We start from the raw sequence: 17,963 nt of genomic DNA on the forward strand, positions 1-17,963 counted from the left end.
ATAATTATCTTATGGAAAAAGGGATTCTTTGATGTTTCAATCAGTAAATGCATGAGAAAAATAAAAAACAAATATAAGAACAAAAATAAAATGTTGCAATCATCTAGAGATATGCGTTGGAGACGGGAGATTTTTGTGATACTAAAGCGAAAAGGATAGGTAGTGACTAAAAAATAATATATATATTTTAAAAATTTAATGTTGATTAATATAAATATTTGAGTAACTTATATGTATTTTAATTAATTTAATAAATTTTAAAATTAATAACTATATAAGCTTTGAATAACTCTGAAAGATATAAAACTTACCATTATATATATATATATATATATTTTTTAAAAATACAATACTTTTGGACAGTGGGATAGTTGAAAAGTGAGAGTAAAGAGAAGAGAGGGTGAGTCAAGGCCATGTAAGAACATTAGTGGCCCCAAAATGGCCATAAAAAGGTCCATATCCACCTGGTTCTTGGCACCAACGACTCTATAAAGTGAGTGGCTGTTTGGGATCATTTATTTATTTATTTTTTAAAACTCTTTTCCTTTAATGCTTGTAAGATGGACTGCTTCTTCATTTCACTCCGTTCGAGCACTCGCCCATTTAGAATTGACTTTTATTCCACTTCGCTTAGTCCTCAGCACAAACAAATTGATTTGTTTATACGAAAAAGCACCGTCACAATTATTTATTCCTTATTTTAATGTTTCGATGCCGTCTTAAATCTTGATATCGTCTCCCGATAAACATTGGTGCCAGCGTTCAAGATGAACCAAAACAAAAATAAATAAATAAATCATCTCTGGTTCTCTGCCATGGCAGCACCACCCACCCCACTGGTGTTCAAGGTGTCTAGACGGGAACCAGTTCTGATCACCCCTTCTGAGCCAACCCCACATGAACTCAAACCTCTTTCAGACATAGATGATCAAGATGGTCTCAGAGTCCAAATTCCACTCATTTGTTTTTATCCTTACGATCCTTCAATGCAGAGGAGGGATCCTGTCAAGGTCATTAAGGAAGCACTTGCTAAAACACTGGTGTTCTACTATCCATTTGCTGGTAGGCTTAGAGAAGGGCCTAAGCGTAAGCTCTTGGTGGAGTGTACAGGTGAGGGTATTTTGTTTATTGAGGCTGATGGTGATGTTACGCTTGAGCAGTTTGGTGATGTGCTCTATCCTCCAATTCCTTGCCTGGAGGAGCTCCTCTTTGACGTGCCTGGCTCCGGCGGGATGATTAACTGCCCTCTGCTGCTTATTCAGGTTTGTCTCCTGTGTATGTTTCTTGCTTAGGGATCATCGATTCTATCTTAGTTTACAAAGCAGGATCATCCTTCTCTGTTTTTTTTTTTACACAAAATTAGAGTACAACTCATGAAACAACATCAGCCAACCAAGTTTAACTGTATTTCTCAAGTATGGACAAGTTAAAATGGATGTAGAAGAACAGTACGAGTAGTAAAACAAGCAGCAAAAGAAGAAGATTTGAAAGAGAGAATAATCCTATCCCAAAGAAGAGTCCAAGATGTTTATCAAGCAATGCCAGCCATAATTGCTTGGTAGAATATTGGAAACTTATCCTTCAATTTAGTACTTAATGTTTGCAAGAAAAGGATTTAATACTTCTCTATTGTTAAATTTTGGTCCACTAGCTATATTATCTTAAATAAATAAAATTATATTTAATTTTATGAAATCGAGCATCAAACAAGAATCCAATTTGTTTCTCGATGATACTACGAGTAGCCAATATCAAAAAAAAATAACAAATCACAATCTCAAACTAATCAAATAGAAAACAAAATTGATGATTGAAATGAAAAAAAAAAATTAATGTCCTTGTGTAACCTTTTTGTTTCTATTCTTCTTGTTTTTTTTTTTTTTCAAAGGGAAGATCACATGTATCAATTATATATTTCCACTAGAATAATGTGCGGGGAAGGGGAGTTCTGCATATAATTGAATGATAGACTACAGAGCATCTGGAAGAGGGTGTTTTTTGTTTTTTTTAATCTTCGTTTGCATAATGAAAAGCGATTAATAGCATTTGATATAGGTTTACAGATATTCTTTTCTAATCATAGCGAAGAAATTCATAATGTACCGACAGAACCGATTGTTGAACATAGATTAATTACATGGATACAGCGCTTGAGGTTGCATATTATCGCAGTTAAAACAGATCAACAAGTTCCATGAGGAGTTGATTAAACTAACAGATGGTTTGTCTGTATAAAACGACAGGTGACGCGTCTCAAGTGCGGCGGAATTGTCTTTGCCATCCGTCTGAACCACACCATGAGTGACGCTACTGGCCTCAACCAATTCTTGTCAGCCATGTGTGAGATGGTGCATGGAGCACAGACTCCTTCTATCCAACCAGTTTGGGAAAGGGATGTTTTAAATGCAAGGAACCCACCTCAGGTAACCTGCTTACACCACGAGTATGATCAACTGGTTGATGACACCACTGACAACGTTCCGCTTACAAAGAAGACCCATCGTTCATTCTTTTTTGGAGCTGCTAACATATCTGCTATTCGTGGCTTTGCCCCACTACACCTTCGCCATTGCTCCACATTTGATGTATTGACTGCGTTTTTGTGGAGGTGCCGAACCATTGCACTTCAACCAAACCCAAATGATGAGATGCGGATACTATGTGTTGTCAATGCTCGCAATAGATTTAACCCTCCGTTACCTAGAGGTTATTATGGAAATTGCATAGCATACTCAGTGGCGATGGCAACAGCGGGAGAAATCTCACGAAATTCTTTAGGCTTTACGTTGGAATTAGTGAGGAAGGCCAAGGCCAATGTGACTGAAGAGTACATGCGATCGGTGGCTGATCTGTTGGTGATTAAAGGTAGACCTTGGTACACAATGGTGCGGTCTTACCTGGTGTCGGATGTGACTCGTGCAATGTTTGCAGAGATGAACTTAGGTTGGGGTAAGCCGAAGTATGCTGGGCCTGCTAAGGGTAATGTGGCAAGCTTTCAGATACCATATAGGACTAAGAAAGGAGAAGATGGTGTTCTTGTGACTCTTTGCTTACCGACTCCGGCTATGGAAAGATTTGTGAAGGAGCTGGATAGCACGTTTAAGGAGCAGTCAAATGGTGGTGGCAATGCTAAATCCCCCTTATCTTCCTTGTAGGGAAAATAACTATTTTTTCAAATGATATGAATGCATTCCTGTATAACCTTGTGATTGTTTCCTGTATAACCTGGATAATGTCACTTGCTACAAAGGATGGGCAGAGAAGTTCTACAAGAACCTCCTAATAGACGCAGCAGACTGGTTTCATGAGGATATTCTTCATTTTCTGACTGAAAAACCTTACCTGTGTAGGGTTCTTGTTTCATCTAGCTTGTCTTGTGACAGTGAAATTGCCTACATACTCTTCCTTTTTAACAGCAAGTAGTTGTTGTTCAATTTGAGTAAGTCAGTATGTACAATTGAAGGTGTTATGCTGGACTTGCTCGAAGCAGAAGAGGCATGGAACTTGGGTGACTGATTTTACAGTGTAAGGTGTTATTTAAAATTATTATTATTTGTTTAAAACAACATTAAAATGAATTTTTTTCTTCAAAACTATGCATTAAGATGGCTTGCATGGCTTGGTTACCTGTTAAAGAATAATTTATTTATATCTTTGGATATTATAATAATAACATGGGGGGTTTTTAGATTAAGATGATTATTGAATATGATATTAGAGTCTTATTAATTAAATATATTATATTAAATAGTTATAAGTTTAAATTTTACTATTCTAATTTAATTAATAAAAATTAAGTATAAAATATTATAATTCCATAATAGTTTCAAGTTAAAATAATCTTTATTTAAAAAGATATATTAAAAAATAATATAAATACTTTAATACTTTAAAGTTTACAATCTCTAGCAAAAAAAAAAATATATATATATTCTTTTCAAATACATATTTTGATTGCATGATAGCATTTACGGCTATTATGGAAAGAGTCACACACACACACACCCCTTGTATAGGAATAATTATCATATATAGTACATTCTATCCTTGTACTGTACACAATCCTAAAGGTATAAATATCAAGAAAGGGCTGTTGTCATTAGCCTCCATAACATTATACATTAATACAATCTCTTTACATAACTTAACTTGGTATCAGAGTAACAACAAAATCTTCCTTCACGCTTCTAGTTTATTGTTCGGTTGTCTCCTCCAGACCGTTGCACTCCTCTGCTTTCATCTTCATTCCTTCCTCCCTCACTTGTTTGTTCGCCTCTCCTTCTCTCTTGACAATGGACAACCAAGAACTTCAACATGGTGCTGTTGTTGCACCAATCTCTTAATCCTCTTTAACGGCTGCTTCTACCAGCATAGTTCCTATGAACTCTTCTCTAGATATCATGAACAACTCTGCCATCATTCCTCTTCCTAATACGTAACAAGTAATCTCTTTATGACTCTCCAATACCAACTTCTTGTATCGGAGGATACAGATGAAACCTTTTTTTTAGGCCAAGGTGTGCTCCTTTGTTGATGGCACCTCACCATGTCCTCCCCTTCATCTTATATCTATTGCCACATCCTTACCATTGGTCAATCCTTCATATTTATTATAGAAACAACAAGATCACCTAATCATGAGTGCTCTTTCATCCTCACTCTCCACAGAAATTCTGCATCTAGTTGTGGATTGTAAAACTTCTCAAGAAATCTGGACAACACTGGAAACTGTCTTTGCTTCCCCTTCAAACTCACGGATTATGCAACTCCACGATGCATTCCAAGATTTACAACAGCAAGATGACTCTGCCAGCACTTATTTGTAGAAGGCTAAGGCATTGTTTGATGAACTTGCAACTGTTGGCAGACTAATCTCCATAGTTGAATTTAATTTCTATATGTTTTGGGGGTTACACAATGATTTTAAGGATTTGGTAACCAGCCTGTCCACTAAGGTTGGTCATGTCTCTTACACAGACCTCCATAACCATCTCTTCACACATGAATTTCTCTATAAGGCTTCACTCCATCCTACTGTAATAGCTCCTCTGTTACCAACTCCATCACAGCAGCTATCTGCATTCTTTGGGCAGCGTCAGTTTGGTTCCAGTATTGGAAGAAGGGGTTGGTTTCGTGGGGGATGGAGACAGAGTAATCATAGCTACAATCACAGGAATCATGGCTATAGTTCATACTCCATCTTCAGCACTAATAGTTATGGTTCAGGTCCGAAATTTGGACAACAACAAAACCGGTTTTCATTTGGCTCTGGTCAGCAGTTTGGGCAGCAAGGAAACCGATTGGGAAGCTATAATCAAACTACAAAGTGTCAACTGTGTTATGACTATGGACATACTGCCCAATAGTGCTCTCAATTGGCTACTCATAATCTATAAGCTAATGCCAATTTAACATTTAATAATGCTTCTATAATTGCTCTTGTTACTTGGTTTCCTAATACAAGTGCAAATCATCATGTGACACTAGATCTTGTGAGTATGACGATCTCAAAACCTTATTGTGGTAATGATCATTTAAATGTTGGCGATGGTAAGGGCCTTACTATTTATAATATTGCTTACTCTAAAATTCATTCACCCAAACACACGTTTACCTTATCCAATATTTTACATGTGCCTCACATTGAAAAACCTCTACTTTCTTTTCAAACATTTTGTCTTGAGAATAACGAGTTTTTTGAATTTCACCTATTTCTATTTTATGTTAAGGACCTCATGACAAAGGAGGTGCTTCTTTTTGGTCGGAGTAGAGATGGTCTATATATTTTATCCGTGTCGTCTGCAATGTTGCTGCCTCAAGTTTTCTCGTCTACATGTCTCTTTACTTCCATTGATGTTTGGCATTGTCAGCCTGGATATCCCAGTCCATGTATTATGAATTTTCTAGTGTCAACTAAACAGGTGTCCTATACGTCAAAACAATTTAATTTTAATTGTTCGGCATGCCCTTTGGGAAAATCTTCTCATCTGACTTTAAAAACTACGGGTCATCAAACTTAAGCTCTTTTTGATCTAATTTTTAGTAATGTTTGGGGTTCTTCCTCTATGTTGTCGTCTGATGGTTTTTGCTATTTTGTTATCTTTATGGACACCCATACCAAATTTATTTGGTTTTATCATTTGGTTGCAAAATCTGATGTGTTTGCTATATTTCATCAATTTCAGGCACTTGTTGACCACCAATTTTATTAAAAAATTAAGTATGTTCAAATAGATTGGGATGGTGAATATCGCAAACTTAATACATATTTTAAAACCATTGGTATTCATCATCATGTTATTTGTCTACATATTTATAAACAAAATGGAATGGTTGAACGTTGTCATCGATATATTGTTGAAACTGGGCTCACTCTTCTTAGCCAATGTAAAGCTCTACTAAAATACTGGAGTTATGCTTTTGAAAGTTTAGTTTATTTGATTAATCGCATGCCCACTGTTGTTCTTAATCATAAAACACCATTTGAATGTGTTTTAAAATCAACTCCTGATTATGCTTTCCTCTATCCTTTCGGGTGTCTTTGCTTTCCATTCCTTCATCCATACAATGCTTATAAGTTAGATTTTCACTTATCCCCTTGTTTTTTTTTCTAGGATATAGCAATTCTCATTTAGGATATCGATGTCTTGATTTGTCGTCAAATCGTATTTATCTTGTTCGTCATGTTCAGTTTCATGAAACTGTTTTCCCTCTTAACAAAACTGAACAGATTGTAGATTCACCTATACAATCTCCTGTTACTACTTTACAACTTATCCCACCATCCTATTTAAACACTCACACGACACCCCCTGCACATAACACAACCCTTTGGGCACCCTTACCATTACCTGCATATCACTGTCATAATCATTCCTTAGGTACAGGTTCAGACTTGTTGTTCTCTCTTACTGGTTCACCTGCGGTCTCCCATATTGTTCCCCCCAGCAGTGACCAAAGTATAGAGGTCACCCCTGTTGGTTCACTTGCCAGCTCCCCTGTTAGTCTCCCCAGGAGTGACCAGATTGTGGTTGTCTCACCTGTCTTTTCACCTGTTATTTCCCCTTCTCGGCTTGGCCTTGTATTGAGCTCCTCATCGCCAGGTTCTTCATTTATTTCCTTTTCTAGACTTAATTTATGTGTTGATTTGTCTCAATTCTCCCTTCAGCAAGCCATGACCGGTGAGTATGCCACTCTCCCTCCTGCTGCCCGCACCCACTCCATGGTACTTCGCCCACGTGTATTCAAGACAACAAATTTTAGTGTCTCCCCTGCCTCCTGGGTAACTTCTCTACCTAAACAGGAACCACTTCTTTCAAGGATGCCAATTGGTACTTGATTTGGCATAATGCTATGAAAGAGGAAATCACTTCATGGTAATCACACTTGGTCACTGGTGCCTTTACATCCATCCATGAATGTGGTAGGCGGTAGGTGGGTTTATAAGATTAAGCAGCACGCCAATGGTCGAGTTGACAGATATAAAGCATGGTTGGTTGCTCGCGGTTTCACACAGTAAGAGGGGATTGATTACTTGGAGAGATTTAGTCCAGTGGGTAAGCCTACCACGATTTGACTTGTGATCACGATTGTTGTCACCCATGGTTGGAAAAATCATCAGTTAAATGTCCATAATGCCTTTCTGAATGGCATTCTTCAATAAGAAGTGTACATGTCACAACCACCTGGCTTTGTTGATCCCACATTTCTATCTCATGTGTGTTGTCTTTATAAATCTTTGTATGGTTTCAAACAAGCACCTTGAGCATGGTACAACCGGTTAAGTGAGTTCCTCATCTCTATTGGATTTCAGCATCCAAGGTTGATACTTCTCTGTTTATTCTCTCTTTCGGTGGAGCAATGATCTACTTGCTTGTGTATGTTGATGATATTTTATTAACTGGGAGTGACTCGACCTTGCTTTAATGACTGATTACTTTGTTGAGTTTAGAGTTTAAGGTTCGGGACTTAGGGTTGGCTTACTTCTTCCTGGGAATATAAGTTAAATCGACTTTTACGGGTCTTTTACTCAGTCAATACAAGTATACACTAGACATTATCTAATGAGTAGGTATGACCTCTTACAAACCAGTTGATACTCCGTTGTCTCCCTTGTCTAAATTGGGATCCATGCCTAGTGCTCTTCACTCTACCCTTACACGGTATAGACAGATTATTGGTGCTCTACAATACCTTTCACTAGACCTGATATTTGCTATGCAGTAAATAAGGTGTGTCAGTTTATACTCTTACTGAGGACTATTGGGTGGCAGTTAAACGCATATTACGTTACCTTCAGGCTACAACCTCCTATGATCTGCACATTACTTGGGACTCCTCCTTGTCTCTTCATGACTTTACTGATGCTGACTAGGCTGGCAATATTGATGATCGAAAATTGATAGGTTGTTATCTTGTGTACCTTGGTTCCATTCCTATTTCTTGGAAATCTAGGAAACAATGCACTGTTGCTAGATCCTCTATAGAAGCTGAATACAAAGCCTTAGTTGATGGTACTGCTAAAATCTTGTGGATTCGCTCTTTGTTGTCAGAACTACGACTTTCATCTTCATCCAGCACTACGTTATGGTGTGATAATTTAGGGGCCACTTTCCTATCTGCCAATCCAGTGTTTCACGCACATACTAAACATGTTGAAGTTGATTATCACTTCATTCATGATCGCGTTGCTAAGAAAGAAATTCAGTATGATTCATCTCTTCCAAGGATCAACTAGCTGATGTTCTTACCAAGCCTCTCCCTCCAGTTTCATTTGTTTTCTTTCAATCCAAGCTTTGAGTGGAGTCTCCACCTTCAGCTTGACAATGCATATTATGAAAAGAGTCTAATATATATGTAAATACCTTGTATAGGAATAATTATCATGTATAGTACATTCCACCCTTGTATTATACACAACCTTAAAGGTATAAATATTGAGGAAGGGATGTTGTCATTAGCGTCTATCACATTATACATTAATTCAATCTCTTTACATAACTTAACTACGACTACTCAGTTGTGCATTGCAAGCTTTTAATCATGAAATAAGCCTACAAAAGTATTTTGTTTCAGTAATAGCAAATAAAGTTTTATACAACCACCTTTAATGATATTTATCTTCCTGTTTGATGTTAGATTTGTGATAATTTTTACAATTATAATTTAAAAATTTTAAGACAATATCATTGCAGACACAAAATAGACATTAGACTAGATGGATGCTTGCGCCGTCGTGGTGGACATACTTTTTATTTTGATTTTTTTTGTTTAAAATAATTTTTTTTATTTTAAAATCATTTTAATATGCTGATGTAAAAAATAATTTTTTTTTTAAATAATTTTTTTTATTTTGATATAGTTTTAAGCAAAAAATATTTTGAACTGTCACTTCTACCACAATTCTAAATAGGTCCACTAGTATGTACAATTAAAGGAGTTATGCTGGACTTGCTTAAAGCAGAAGAGGCATGGAACTTGTGTATTTAATTTTATGGCATTAGATGTTTTTTAAAATTATTTAATATGATATCAAAATCTCGTTAATCAAATAATCATGAGGTCAAATCTCACATTTATATTTTAATTAACAAAAGCTAAATACAAGATAATATGATTTTATGCAAGTTTCAAGTTCAAATAATTTTTATTAAAAGAGGTATGTTAGAAAATAATATAAATTATTTAATAATATAAATTTTGCAATTACTAACCAATATATATATATATATATTCTTTTCACAAACATATTTTGATTAAATTACAGCATTGGCTGCGACTCAGATGTGCATTGCAAGCCTTTAATCATGAAATAAGCCCCCAAAGTATCTTGTTTCAATTTTTACAAGGCAGAGCTATTCAGTAATAGCAAATAAAGTTTTATACAACCCCCTTTAATGATATCTATCTTCCTGTTTGATGCTCTGTGATAATTTTTACGATTATAATTTTAATTTTTTTTAGACAATATCATTGCAGACACAGAATAGACATTAGATAGTAGCACATCAGATCACATAATATCTAAGCAAGGTATGTTAATTAGAAGTCCAGAATATTTAATTTGGTACTGATTTTGTCGTTATTGGAAATGAATTTTCTTTACTTTCCGTCATTAAGTAAGATAATACTAAATTATCTTTCAATTATATTTTACTTGTTTCTAATTTGACAAAAAAATGTATTTTTTTTAAGTCAGCTCACAAACATTAATTAATTTTTATATTAAGAAACATGAAACAAGATAAACACTAATCACAAGAACAATTAAGGGTAATTTTTATCTCTTGCTAAACTTTTCAGAACTACATTTTAATTATCTTTTCAATAGAAGTTTGATATCAACGGTTAGGATATCTTTAATTTTCAGTCATGCAATTATAAAAAAATAATTAATTAATTTACGTTATAAAAGCTATAAAAACCGGGCATCTTTATAATAGTTATCGATTAGAAAAAACTTAGCAAATTATATATTTTTTATTCTGAACAATTAAGTATTAGTATTTTTTTAGAAAATATATTGTGATAAAAACCTTTTTTTTTTTTATCAATTGAAAAATTCAGATATTATACATACTTAATAAATAATTTTCTTAATTTATATTTTTTAAACTATAATGATAAAAGTTATCACAATATTAAATATACATTTTAAGAGATTGTGACAATATATTTCCGTCACTTTCAAATTAAGAAAAAGAAATATTTTTAGCAGTACCATTGCCATAACTTTTGTCATTATACTTTGTTTTTTGCTTCTATACTATTTTTCTTAAATAAATTTGCTGTGTATGTTAACCCTCTAAAAAAGCGAAGCAAACAAACGAAAATCTTTCCAATAGACACGACAGGAAAACGCCACCTCTTTTCTGATTATTTACAGTAATTATTATCACATCATTGTTAGTTATGGTTTTTTTAAAAACTAAATTTTTTTTAAAAATATATTTGATTAAATTACTTTGAGATGGGTTTTTTTTTATATAAAATAAATAAAAAATAAATCTTTATAAATAAAAATTATGCTATTTAAATTTTTACAAAATCAAGATTTGAAAGAAATTACACATGGGGTCAAAGCAAATACCAGAAACGATTTGTTTCTGCGGTTGGGAAAAAAAAAACAATCCTTAATACCAAACGGTATTTAACTGCATGCTGTACTGTCTTCTATTTGTTTCTTGTCTGTCTTTGCATCTATGAGCTGTTAAAAACTAGGATTTCTTTTAGTTCCGATAACCACAAACTCACATACAGAGAGGGAGAAAGAGAGCAGATAATGATTTGTGGCACCTGTTTACTTTTGTACTCCTTATCCTCCTAGATAACTAGTTCCTCTTTGTTGTCCCTGCCGAAAGCAGCAAAGGTTGAAATGAGAGAGAGAGAGAGAGAGAGAGAGAGAGATGATGGCTGAGCAAAGCAAAAGCAACTTGTCATTCGACCATGCACAGGTTGTAAGCACGAGTCAATTCATCAAGAAGCAGTATAAAGACAAAAGAACTCAGTTTGGAAAAGTAAAATATCCTTAATTTTTTTTTATCAAATTAGATTTAGTATTTAAATCTCTCAAAAAAGTTATTATGGATCAAGATATATATATTTTCTGTAAAAATATCTTAAGGTATAAGATAATAAATATTATTTATTAAGTATGTTTGTAATGAAAGAATTGCTTATAAACTATTTAAAACTTCATAGAGGTCATGAATATGAAGATGGTGATTAAGTTGATACGTAAGTGATAGTACTTTAAACTGATGCTCATTGATCATGGATTCACAAGTTAACCCACTCTGATTCTTTAGTTAAAGTTCGTAATTCTATGCAGCTCTTATCAAATTAAAAAGAAGAAGAAAAAAGAAAAAGAAAAAGAAAAAGAAAGAAAGAAAATAATAGAAAAAAGACGAACAAATTAAAGGTGAAAAGAAGCTTGCTGTCTCTCGGTATATAATCTGTGGTAAAGTTGTTGCTTCCTTCTCACTGTAACAATCTCTTCCACAATATCACATCTAGTCTACCATTGATTTAGCTTATTTCCCTCACCAAATTTGTTATTATTATTTTTTTCTTATGATCTCTGCTTCTTTTTCTGATTGAATCATCTGGAGCTCAACATCTTGCACATATCATCTTATTATACCATTCCCAGTTTTCCTTTCCCCCCTCAGTACGTACCATATCTCATTATACATTCTTCTCTGCTCTCTCTGTTTTTTTCCCTGAATACTGCTCAGGCAAATTAACCAGCACTCGAAGAACAACTCGAGTACAGGTAAAATATTTATACTTCATCTTCTTCAATTTTTTTCTTTTTATCATTTTGATTTTTCACCACCTAACAACATTCTGAAAATTACTGGAAACGGGCTCTTTGAATTGCCTTTGTAATATAAAGACTTGACAGGTCTTCGATCAACTCTTCGTGATGTCCATATATATATATATATATATATATATATACATATATTAAACAGATTCTGTCCTTGATGTCCATCTTCTCACGTCAGTGTAACTTTGCCTACCCTTTGCTTTCTCTTGTTTAAATTGATTATACTTTCCACTTTTCAAATTTATAGTCCTATGATTGTTGCAAGACACTGTTTGAATTTGAGTTAAATATATTTTACAATATAAATTATAGCATTACCATCCACTTTTGTTTAAAGTCGAATGTATTATTTTATATTATCCTTCTTTACTTCATGTAAAATTCTTAATGTCAAATGTGGAATTTTATAGTTATGATATATGAATTGCTCGTCTATCAATATATTTAAGTATTAATCAATAAACTTTTTGACATCTTTAAGAGAATTAAATATGCACTGGATCCATCTTATCATGTATGGAACTATTTTTTATTATTTTTCAAATTAAAACTTTTCTATTCAATACTTTTATTTTTTTTCTACAGGAGAAAATGTTACGATCATATGATCCATTCTGGAACGATGTTGAAATAATGGACGATGGTAGGATGGAGTGTAAGTTTTGTGGGCATTTATTTGCCAAAGGTACTTCCATTTCGAGGGTCAAATTACATTTGTCAGGAGTGAAACGGCGGGGTGTTAAAATCTGTAAAGATGTCCCAGAAGAAGTTCAAGAAGCAGCCCGTGCAGCAATTGATGGCCCTCCAGATAAAAAACTTAAAACTGTAGCAGGCTCAGGATGTAAAGAGGCCAGTAATGCAATTTCAGCTTCGATACAAGAACAGAACAATGAAGGGAGACATGTAGAAATGGCACAGCAAGGAGATGCTTTTTCCCCTGGAGAGCTCGAAGAGTGGGTGGATAGCATCACTGATAAAGAGATTGAGACTATACCGAGAACAGAACAAGTGCAGCATCTGGAGAGAGGTGGCTCTCTCGAGAGGCCATCAATTAATCAAGCTGATGAGCCTCGAGGAGATTCATTCCAACCAACAGATCCGTTGTGCCTTGACCATGGAATATATTATGATCAACTCTGGTCTCCATTAGTAAACAACGATACCATTATGAATGATGTGCAGAACATGGTTAGAGTGAGGACAGAACCAGACGAGGGGAGGGAGGAGGAGGAGGAGGATGTGGAGAACAATAGTGGAAGATCAGAGCAGCCTGGCGGAGGAGCTAGTTCTTCCGGAGGCCTTAAATACGATGAGACCAGAGGAGATCTATTACCTATTGGCTCTACAGGGCTAGTGGGTCGAGCATTTGAAGAGAATACGCATGTGATACGGTCTTTATTAATAGATGATGGAGTCTCAATCATTGGCATTTATGGAATGGGGGGAGTTGGTAAAACGACAATGCTGCAACATATCCATAATGAACTTCTACTACAAAGACCAGAATTTTATTATGTTTACTGGGTGACTATGTCTCGAGATTTTAGCATTAATAGATTGCAGAATCTTATTGCTAAACGTCTTGATCTAGATCTTTCAAGTGAAGATGATGATGCGAGTAGAGCTGTTAAATTGTCAAAAGAACTAAGAAAGAAAAAAAAATGGATTCTCATTTTAGATGATTTGTGGAACTTTTTTAAGCCACACAAAGTGGGAATTCCTATCTCATTGAAAGGATGCAAGTTGATTATGACAACTCGATCAGAACGGATTTGTGATCGGATGGATTGCCAACACAAAATGAAAGTGATGCCACTTTCTGAGGGAGAAGCTTGGACTTTGTTCATGGAGGAACTTGGACATAACATAGCATTTTCTCCAAAAGTGGAACGAATTGCAGTAGCTGTTATAAGAAAATGTGCTGGTTTGCCATTGGGGATTATAACAGTGGCAGGAAGCTTGAGGGGAGTGGATGATATACACGAGTGGAGGAATACATTGAAGAAATTAAAAGAATCAAAACTTAGGGATATGGAAGATGAGGTATTCAGGTTATTGAGGTTTAGTTATGATCGTTTAGATGATTTGGCCCTACAAAAATGTCTCTTATATTGCACATTGTTTCCTGAAGATCATAAGATTGAAAGGGAGGAGTTGATAGATTATTTGATCAACGAAGGAATAGTGGAAGGAATAGGGAGGAGGCAAGAAGAACTTGATGAGGGCCACACCATGCTCAATAGACTTGAAGATGTCTGCTTATTGGAATGGGGTAGATTGTGTAATATTCGTAGATTTGTCAAGATGCATGACTTGATTAGGGACATGGCCATCCAAATACTGCAAGAGAACTCCCAAGTCATTGTTCAAGCAGGTGCACAATTAAGAGAATTACCGGATGCAGAGGAGTGGACAGAGAATCTTACGAGAGTTTCACTAATGCATAATCACATTAAAGAAATTCCTTCCAGTCATTCACCAAGGTGTCCCCATCTGTCAACTCTATTACTATGTCATAATGAAAGGTTGGGATTTATTGCAGATTCATTTTTTAAGCAATTACTTGGGCTTAAGGTACTTGATCTGTCTTATACAAATATTGAAAATTTGGCGGATTCTATCTCTGATTTGGTGCGTCTCACTACATTATTGCTTAAAGGTTGTGAGAAGTTAAGACATGTACCATCATTGCAGAAGCTCAGGGCATTGAAAAAGTTAGATCTCTCTAAGACAACACTTGAAAAGATGCCTCAAGGCATGGAATGTCTATCCAACCTGAGATATCTTAGAATTAATGGATGTGGTGAGAAGGAGTTTCCCGGTGGGATACTATCAAAACTCTCTCACTTGCAAGTCTTTATATTAGAGGAGTGGATGCCTACTGGATTTGAATCAGAATATGTCCCAGTAACAGTTAAGGGAAAGGAAGTAGGGTGCTTGAGGAAGTTGGAAACTTTAGAATGCCACTTTGAAGGTCACTCTGACTTGGTAGAGTATCTCAAATCTCGGGATGAGAACCACTCACCAAGTACATACAAAATTTTTGTAGGTCTTTTTGAGGAGTTTCATCTTTTAGATAAGTACACGTATTGTAGAGATAAAAGTGTTTGGTTGGGTAATTTGACTTTCAACAGAGATGGGAATTTTCAGGACATGTTCTTAAATGACCTTCAAGAACTGCTGATTTATAAATGTAACGATGCAACAAGTTTATGTGATGTTCCATTCTTGATGAAGACTGCAACTGAACTGGAGGTCATCAGCATTTGGGATTGCAATGGCATAGAGAGCATGGTTTCATCTTCTTGGTTTTGCTCTGCTCCACTACCATCTTCATCTTATAATGGAATATTTTCAAGTCTTAAAAAGTTCAATTGTTATAGATGTAGAAGCATGAAGAAGCTCTTCCCTCTTGCCTTGTTGCCAAGCCTTGTAAACCTGGAACAGATTATAGTTTATGATTGTGAGAAAATGGAGGAGATAATATGGACAAGATCAGATGAAGAAGATGTTGTGGGTGAAGAAGAAAGCAGCAGCAACATCGAATTCAAACTCCCGAAGTTAAGAGTTCTGGACTTGTGTGACTTACCAAAACTTAGAAGCATTTGTAGTGCAAAGCTGATTTGCGATTCTCTCGAAGAAATTGAAGTATCATATTGTCATGAGCTAAAGAGAATGGAGATTTTTCCCACAGTGCTTGAAAATGGCCAGCCATCTCCTCCCCCTTCTCTTGCAAGAATATGTATATATCCAAAAGAATGGTGGGAGTCAGTAGTGGAGTGGGAGCATCCGAACACAAAGGATGTCCTTCTACCCTTTGTAGTGTTTTTATAGGAGATGACTCTATGCTTAATATTGAATTACAGGTAAGCATGGTGATTCCTCTCTCTCTCAATCTCTATCGACCTTAAATTTAATTTTAATGAATTAGCCTCAACCATAACAGCTTAATGATTGGTCAATCTAATGATTTTGCTGCTATCATTCTAACCTTTATTGAAATATAACAGAAAGAACGTAAATTGGTAGGGATAGTTTCTAATTATTGAGTTTTTATGCTACTCACAATATTTTCTTGCTTCTTTTTCTGATGGGGATCTTCAAGCAGATATTTCAAGGCCAGTTAGATTTCGAGTCTAAGCCATGGCCTAACATTTCAGGCAGTGCCAGGGATCTTATAAGAACATGCATGAACATGATCCAAAGGAATGGCTAACAGCTCATGAAATACTATGTAAGTGTCTTCAATTTGCTATATGTAAGGAACCATGCTAGGAGTATTAGGCTAAAACATGTTCTAGTGTAGTCATTACTGGTGGATCTTGCAATTTACTAGGTTCTGGATGACAGATAAAAAACAACTCTTGATTCTGCTGTTTTGTCACCTTATCAACTGGTTTAGTATGTACTAATATTTACGCCAACTTTCTCAAACAGGGCATCTCTTCCACAATATCCGGAAAGGCCTCCAGTTTCTCTTAGGCAGTAAGAAGCAGGGTGGCAAGAGATTTCAACCTGAATCTGCTGATTAGTGTTTGGAAAATCTTACAACATCAAGGCAAAGCTCCACAAAATCCTCAGAGGGTTGGGGTTTTCTAAATGCTTTCCAGCTAAATTGTGAGAGAGCATCACTGGGGCATAGTTCCTCTGCTTTGTGTAGTATTTCCGCTCCATGGGAAAACAACAAATGTTCATATCTTCTCGTAATAATGATTCTACTGTCTGTACCAAGGCAATCTATTCATCAAGCTAACATCATCAATGTCAATAAGAACCTTTTTAGTGCACAATCTGTCCCTTATCGCATCTATTCCTGGATAGAGATTCCCAGCTATAAATTTTCTCTCCTGTATCTGAGACAGAAGTGTTTCTTGTTGTTCAACAGCCCTGTTTTGCTTCGACATTTCTCTAACATTTGCAAGAAAGAAGCTGCTTTCAAATTGATTAGCAATTTTGTTGTAAATAGCTTTGGCAACAGGTGTCCCTGTTCGACCAATTCCCCTGATCCCTACCGTGCGAACATCATTTGACCCATTGCTTAACATACAGTATCCATGCATATGAGAATCTAACCCAACAGGATAATCAGCAACATGTAAGAATGTGCGTCCCAATATATTCAAGACCTTGTCAACAAATTTGAACTATTACAAACAAAATAAATTTATAATATGATTGTGAAAATCAGGTTGAATTTAAGAGAAATTTTATTTAATTTTCCTATAATATACTGAAATGAAAAAAAACAGGGAGTTTAAATGAAAAATTCAAGAAATAATAACTCTAAAAATAATAAATTGATATCTCTCGTTTTCATCTACAAAAATTACTATAAAGAAGCATTGTCTAAATACTATCCTGGCAGCTGCTTTTCTTAGAGCTTCCTTCCACCCCTACAACTTTTCTGTACTCACCATGCTTATAAATGCAGATATTCTCCAAAATGCTTCTTTTGTTCTTCCATTTCTGATGATCCACATTATAGAACACAGGTAAAACCACGTGTCCCTTAATTTGATTCCTTACATCAAATCATCTTCACCAGCTCATCCAAGCAATAAGTAGAATTCCTTATATTTTTTTTTACTTATTTTAAATTATTGATTTTTTTTTTAAAAAAACTTCAATCATG

General features: G+C 35.2%; 3 protein-coding genes across 3 annotated transcripts; 2 read left to right on the forward strand and 1 right to left on the reverse strand.

The window, feature by feature from the left end:
- The first annotated feature begins 635 nt into the window (after positions 1-635).
- LOC118052585 (benzyl alcohol O-benzoyltransferase) lies at positions 636-3,578 on the forward strand. Its single transcript, XM_035063579.2, has 2 exons — positions 636-1,262; positions 2,244-3,578. Exons 1-2 carry the CDS (start codon positions 816-818, stop codon positions 3,153-3,155), a joined length of 1,359 nt encoding a protein of 452 aa, XP_034919470.1. The 5' UTR covers positions 636-815; the 3' UTR covers positions 3,156-3,578.
- Positions 3,579-11,744: 8,166 nt separating this feature from the next.
- On the forward strand, positions 11,745-17,199 carry LOC118052589 (probable disease resistance protein At4g27220). Its single transcript, XM_073406850.1, has 4 exons — positions 11,745-12,274; positions 12,917-16,197; positions 16,440-16,565; positions 16,769-17,199. The coding sequence occupies exon 2, from the start codon at positions 12,923-12,925 to the stop codon at positions 16,163-16,165; it is 3,243 nt and encodes a 1,080-aa protein (XP_073262951.1). The 5' UTR covers positions 11,745-12,274; positions 12,917-12,922; the 3' UTR covers positions 16,166-16,197; positions 16,440-16,565; positions 16,769-17,199.
- Positions 17,047-17,811, reverse strand: LOC140955022 (disease resistance protein RPV1-like). The gene is made up of 2 exons (XM_073406535.1): positions 17,746-17,811; positions 17,047-17,475 (listed from the first exon to the last, which is right to left on the reverse strand). Exons 1-2 carry the CDS (start codon positions 17,809-17,811, stop codon positions 17,047-17,049), a joined length of 495 nt encoding a protein of 164 aa, XP_073262636.1.
- Positions 17,812-17,963: the final 152 nt, after the last annotated feature.

The sequence above is a fragment of the Populus alba genome, chromosome 19 (assembly GCF_005239225.2).
Source record: "Populus alba chromosome 19, ASM523922v2, whole genome shotgun sequence".
In the NCBI taxonomy this organism is placed as follows: domain Eukaryota; kingdom Viridiplantae; phylum Streptophyta; class Magnoliopsida; order Malpighiales; family Salicaceae; genus Populus; species Populus alba.

Bases quoted from the DNA above. Each gene is read 5' to 3' on its own strand.
- LOC118052585 (XM_035063579.2), top strand. From the start codon at position 816: ATGGCAGCACCACCCACCCCACTGGTGTTCAAGGTGTCTAGACGGGAA. The intron at 1,263-2,243 runs GTTTGTCTCCTG...ATAAAACGACAG, and splicing joins GCCCTCTGCTGCTTATTCAG to GTGACGCGTCTCAAGTGCGG.
- LOC118052589 (XM_073406850.1), top strand. From the start codon at position 12,923: ATGTTACGATCATATGATCCATTCTGGAACGATGTTGAAATAATGGAC.
- LOC140955022 (XM_073406535.1), bottom strand. From the start codon at position 17,811: ATGTGGATCATCAGAAATGGAAGAACAAAAGAAGCATTTTGGAGAATA. The intron at 17,476-17,745 runs GTGAGTACAGAA...TGTTTGTAATAG, and splicing joins TATCTGCATTTATAAGCATG to TTCAAATTTGTTGACAAGGT.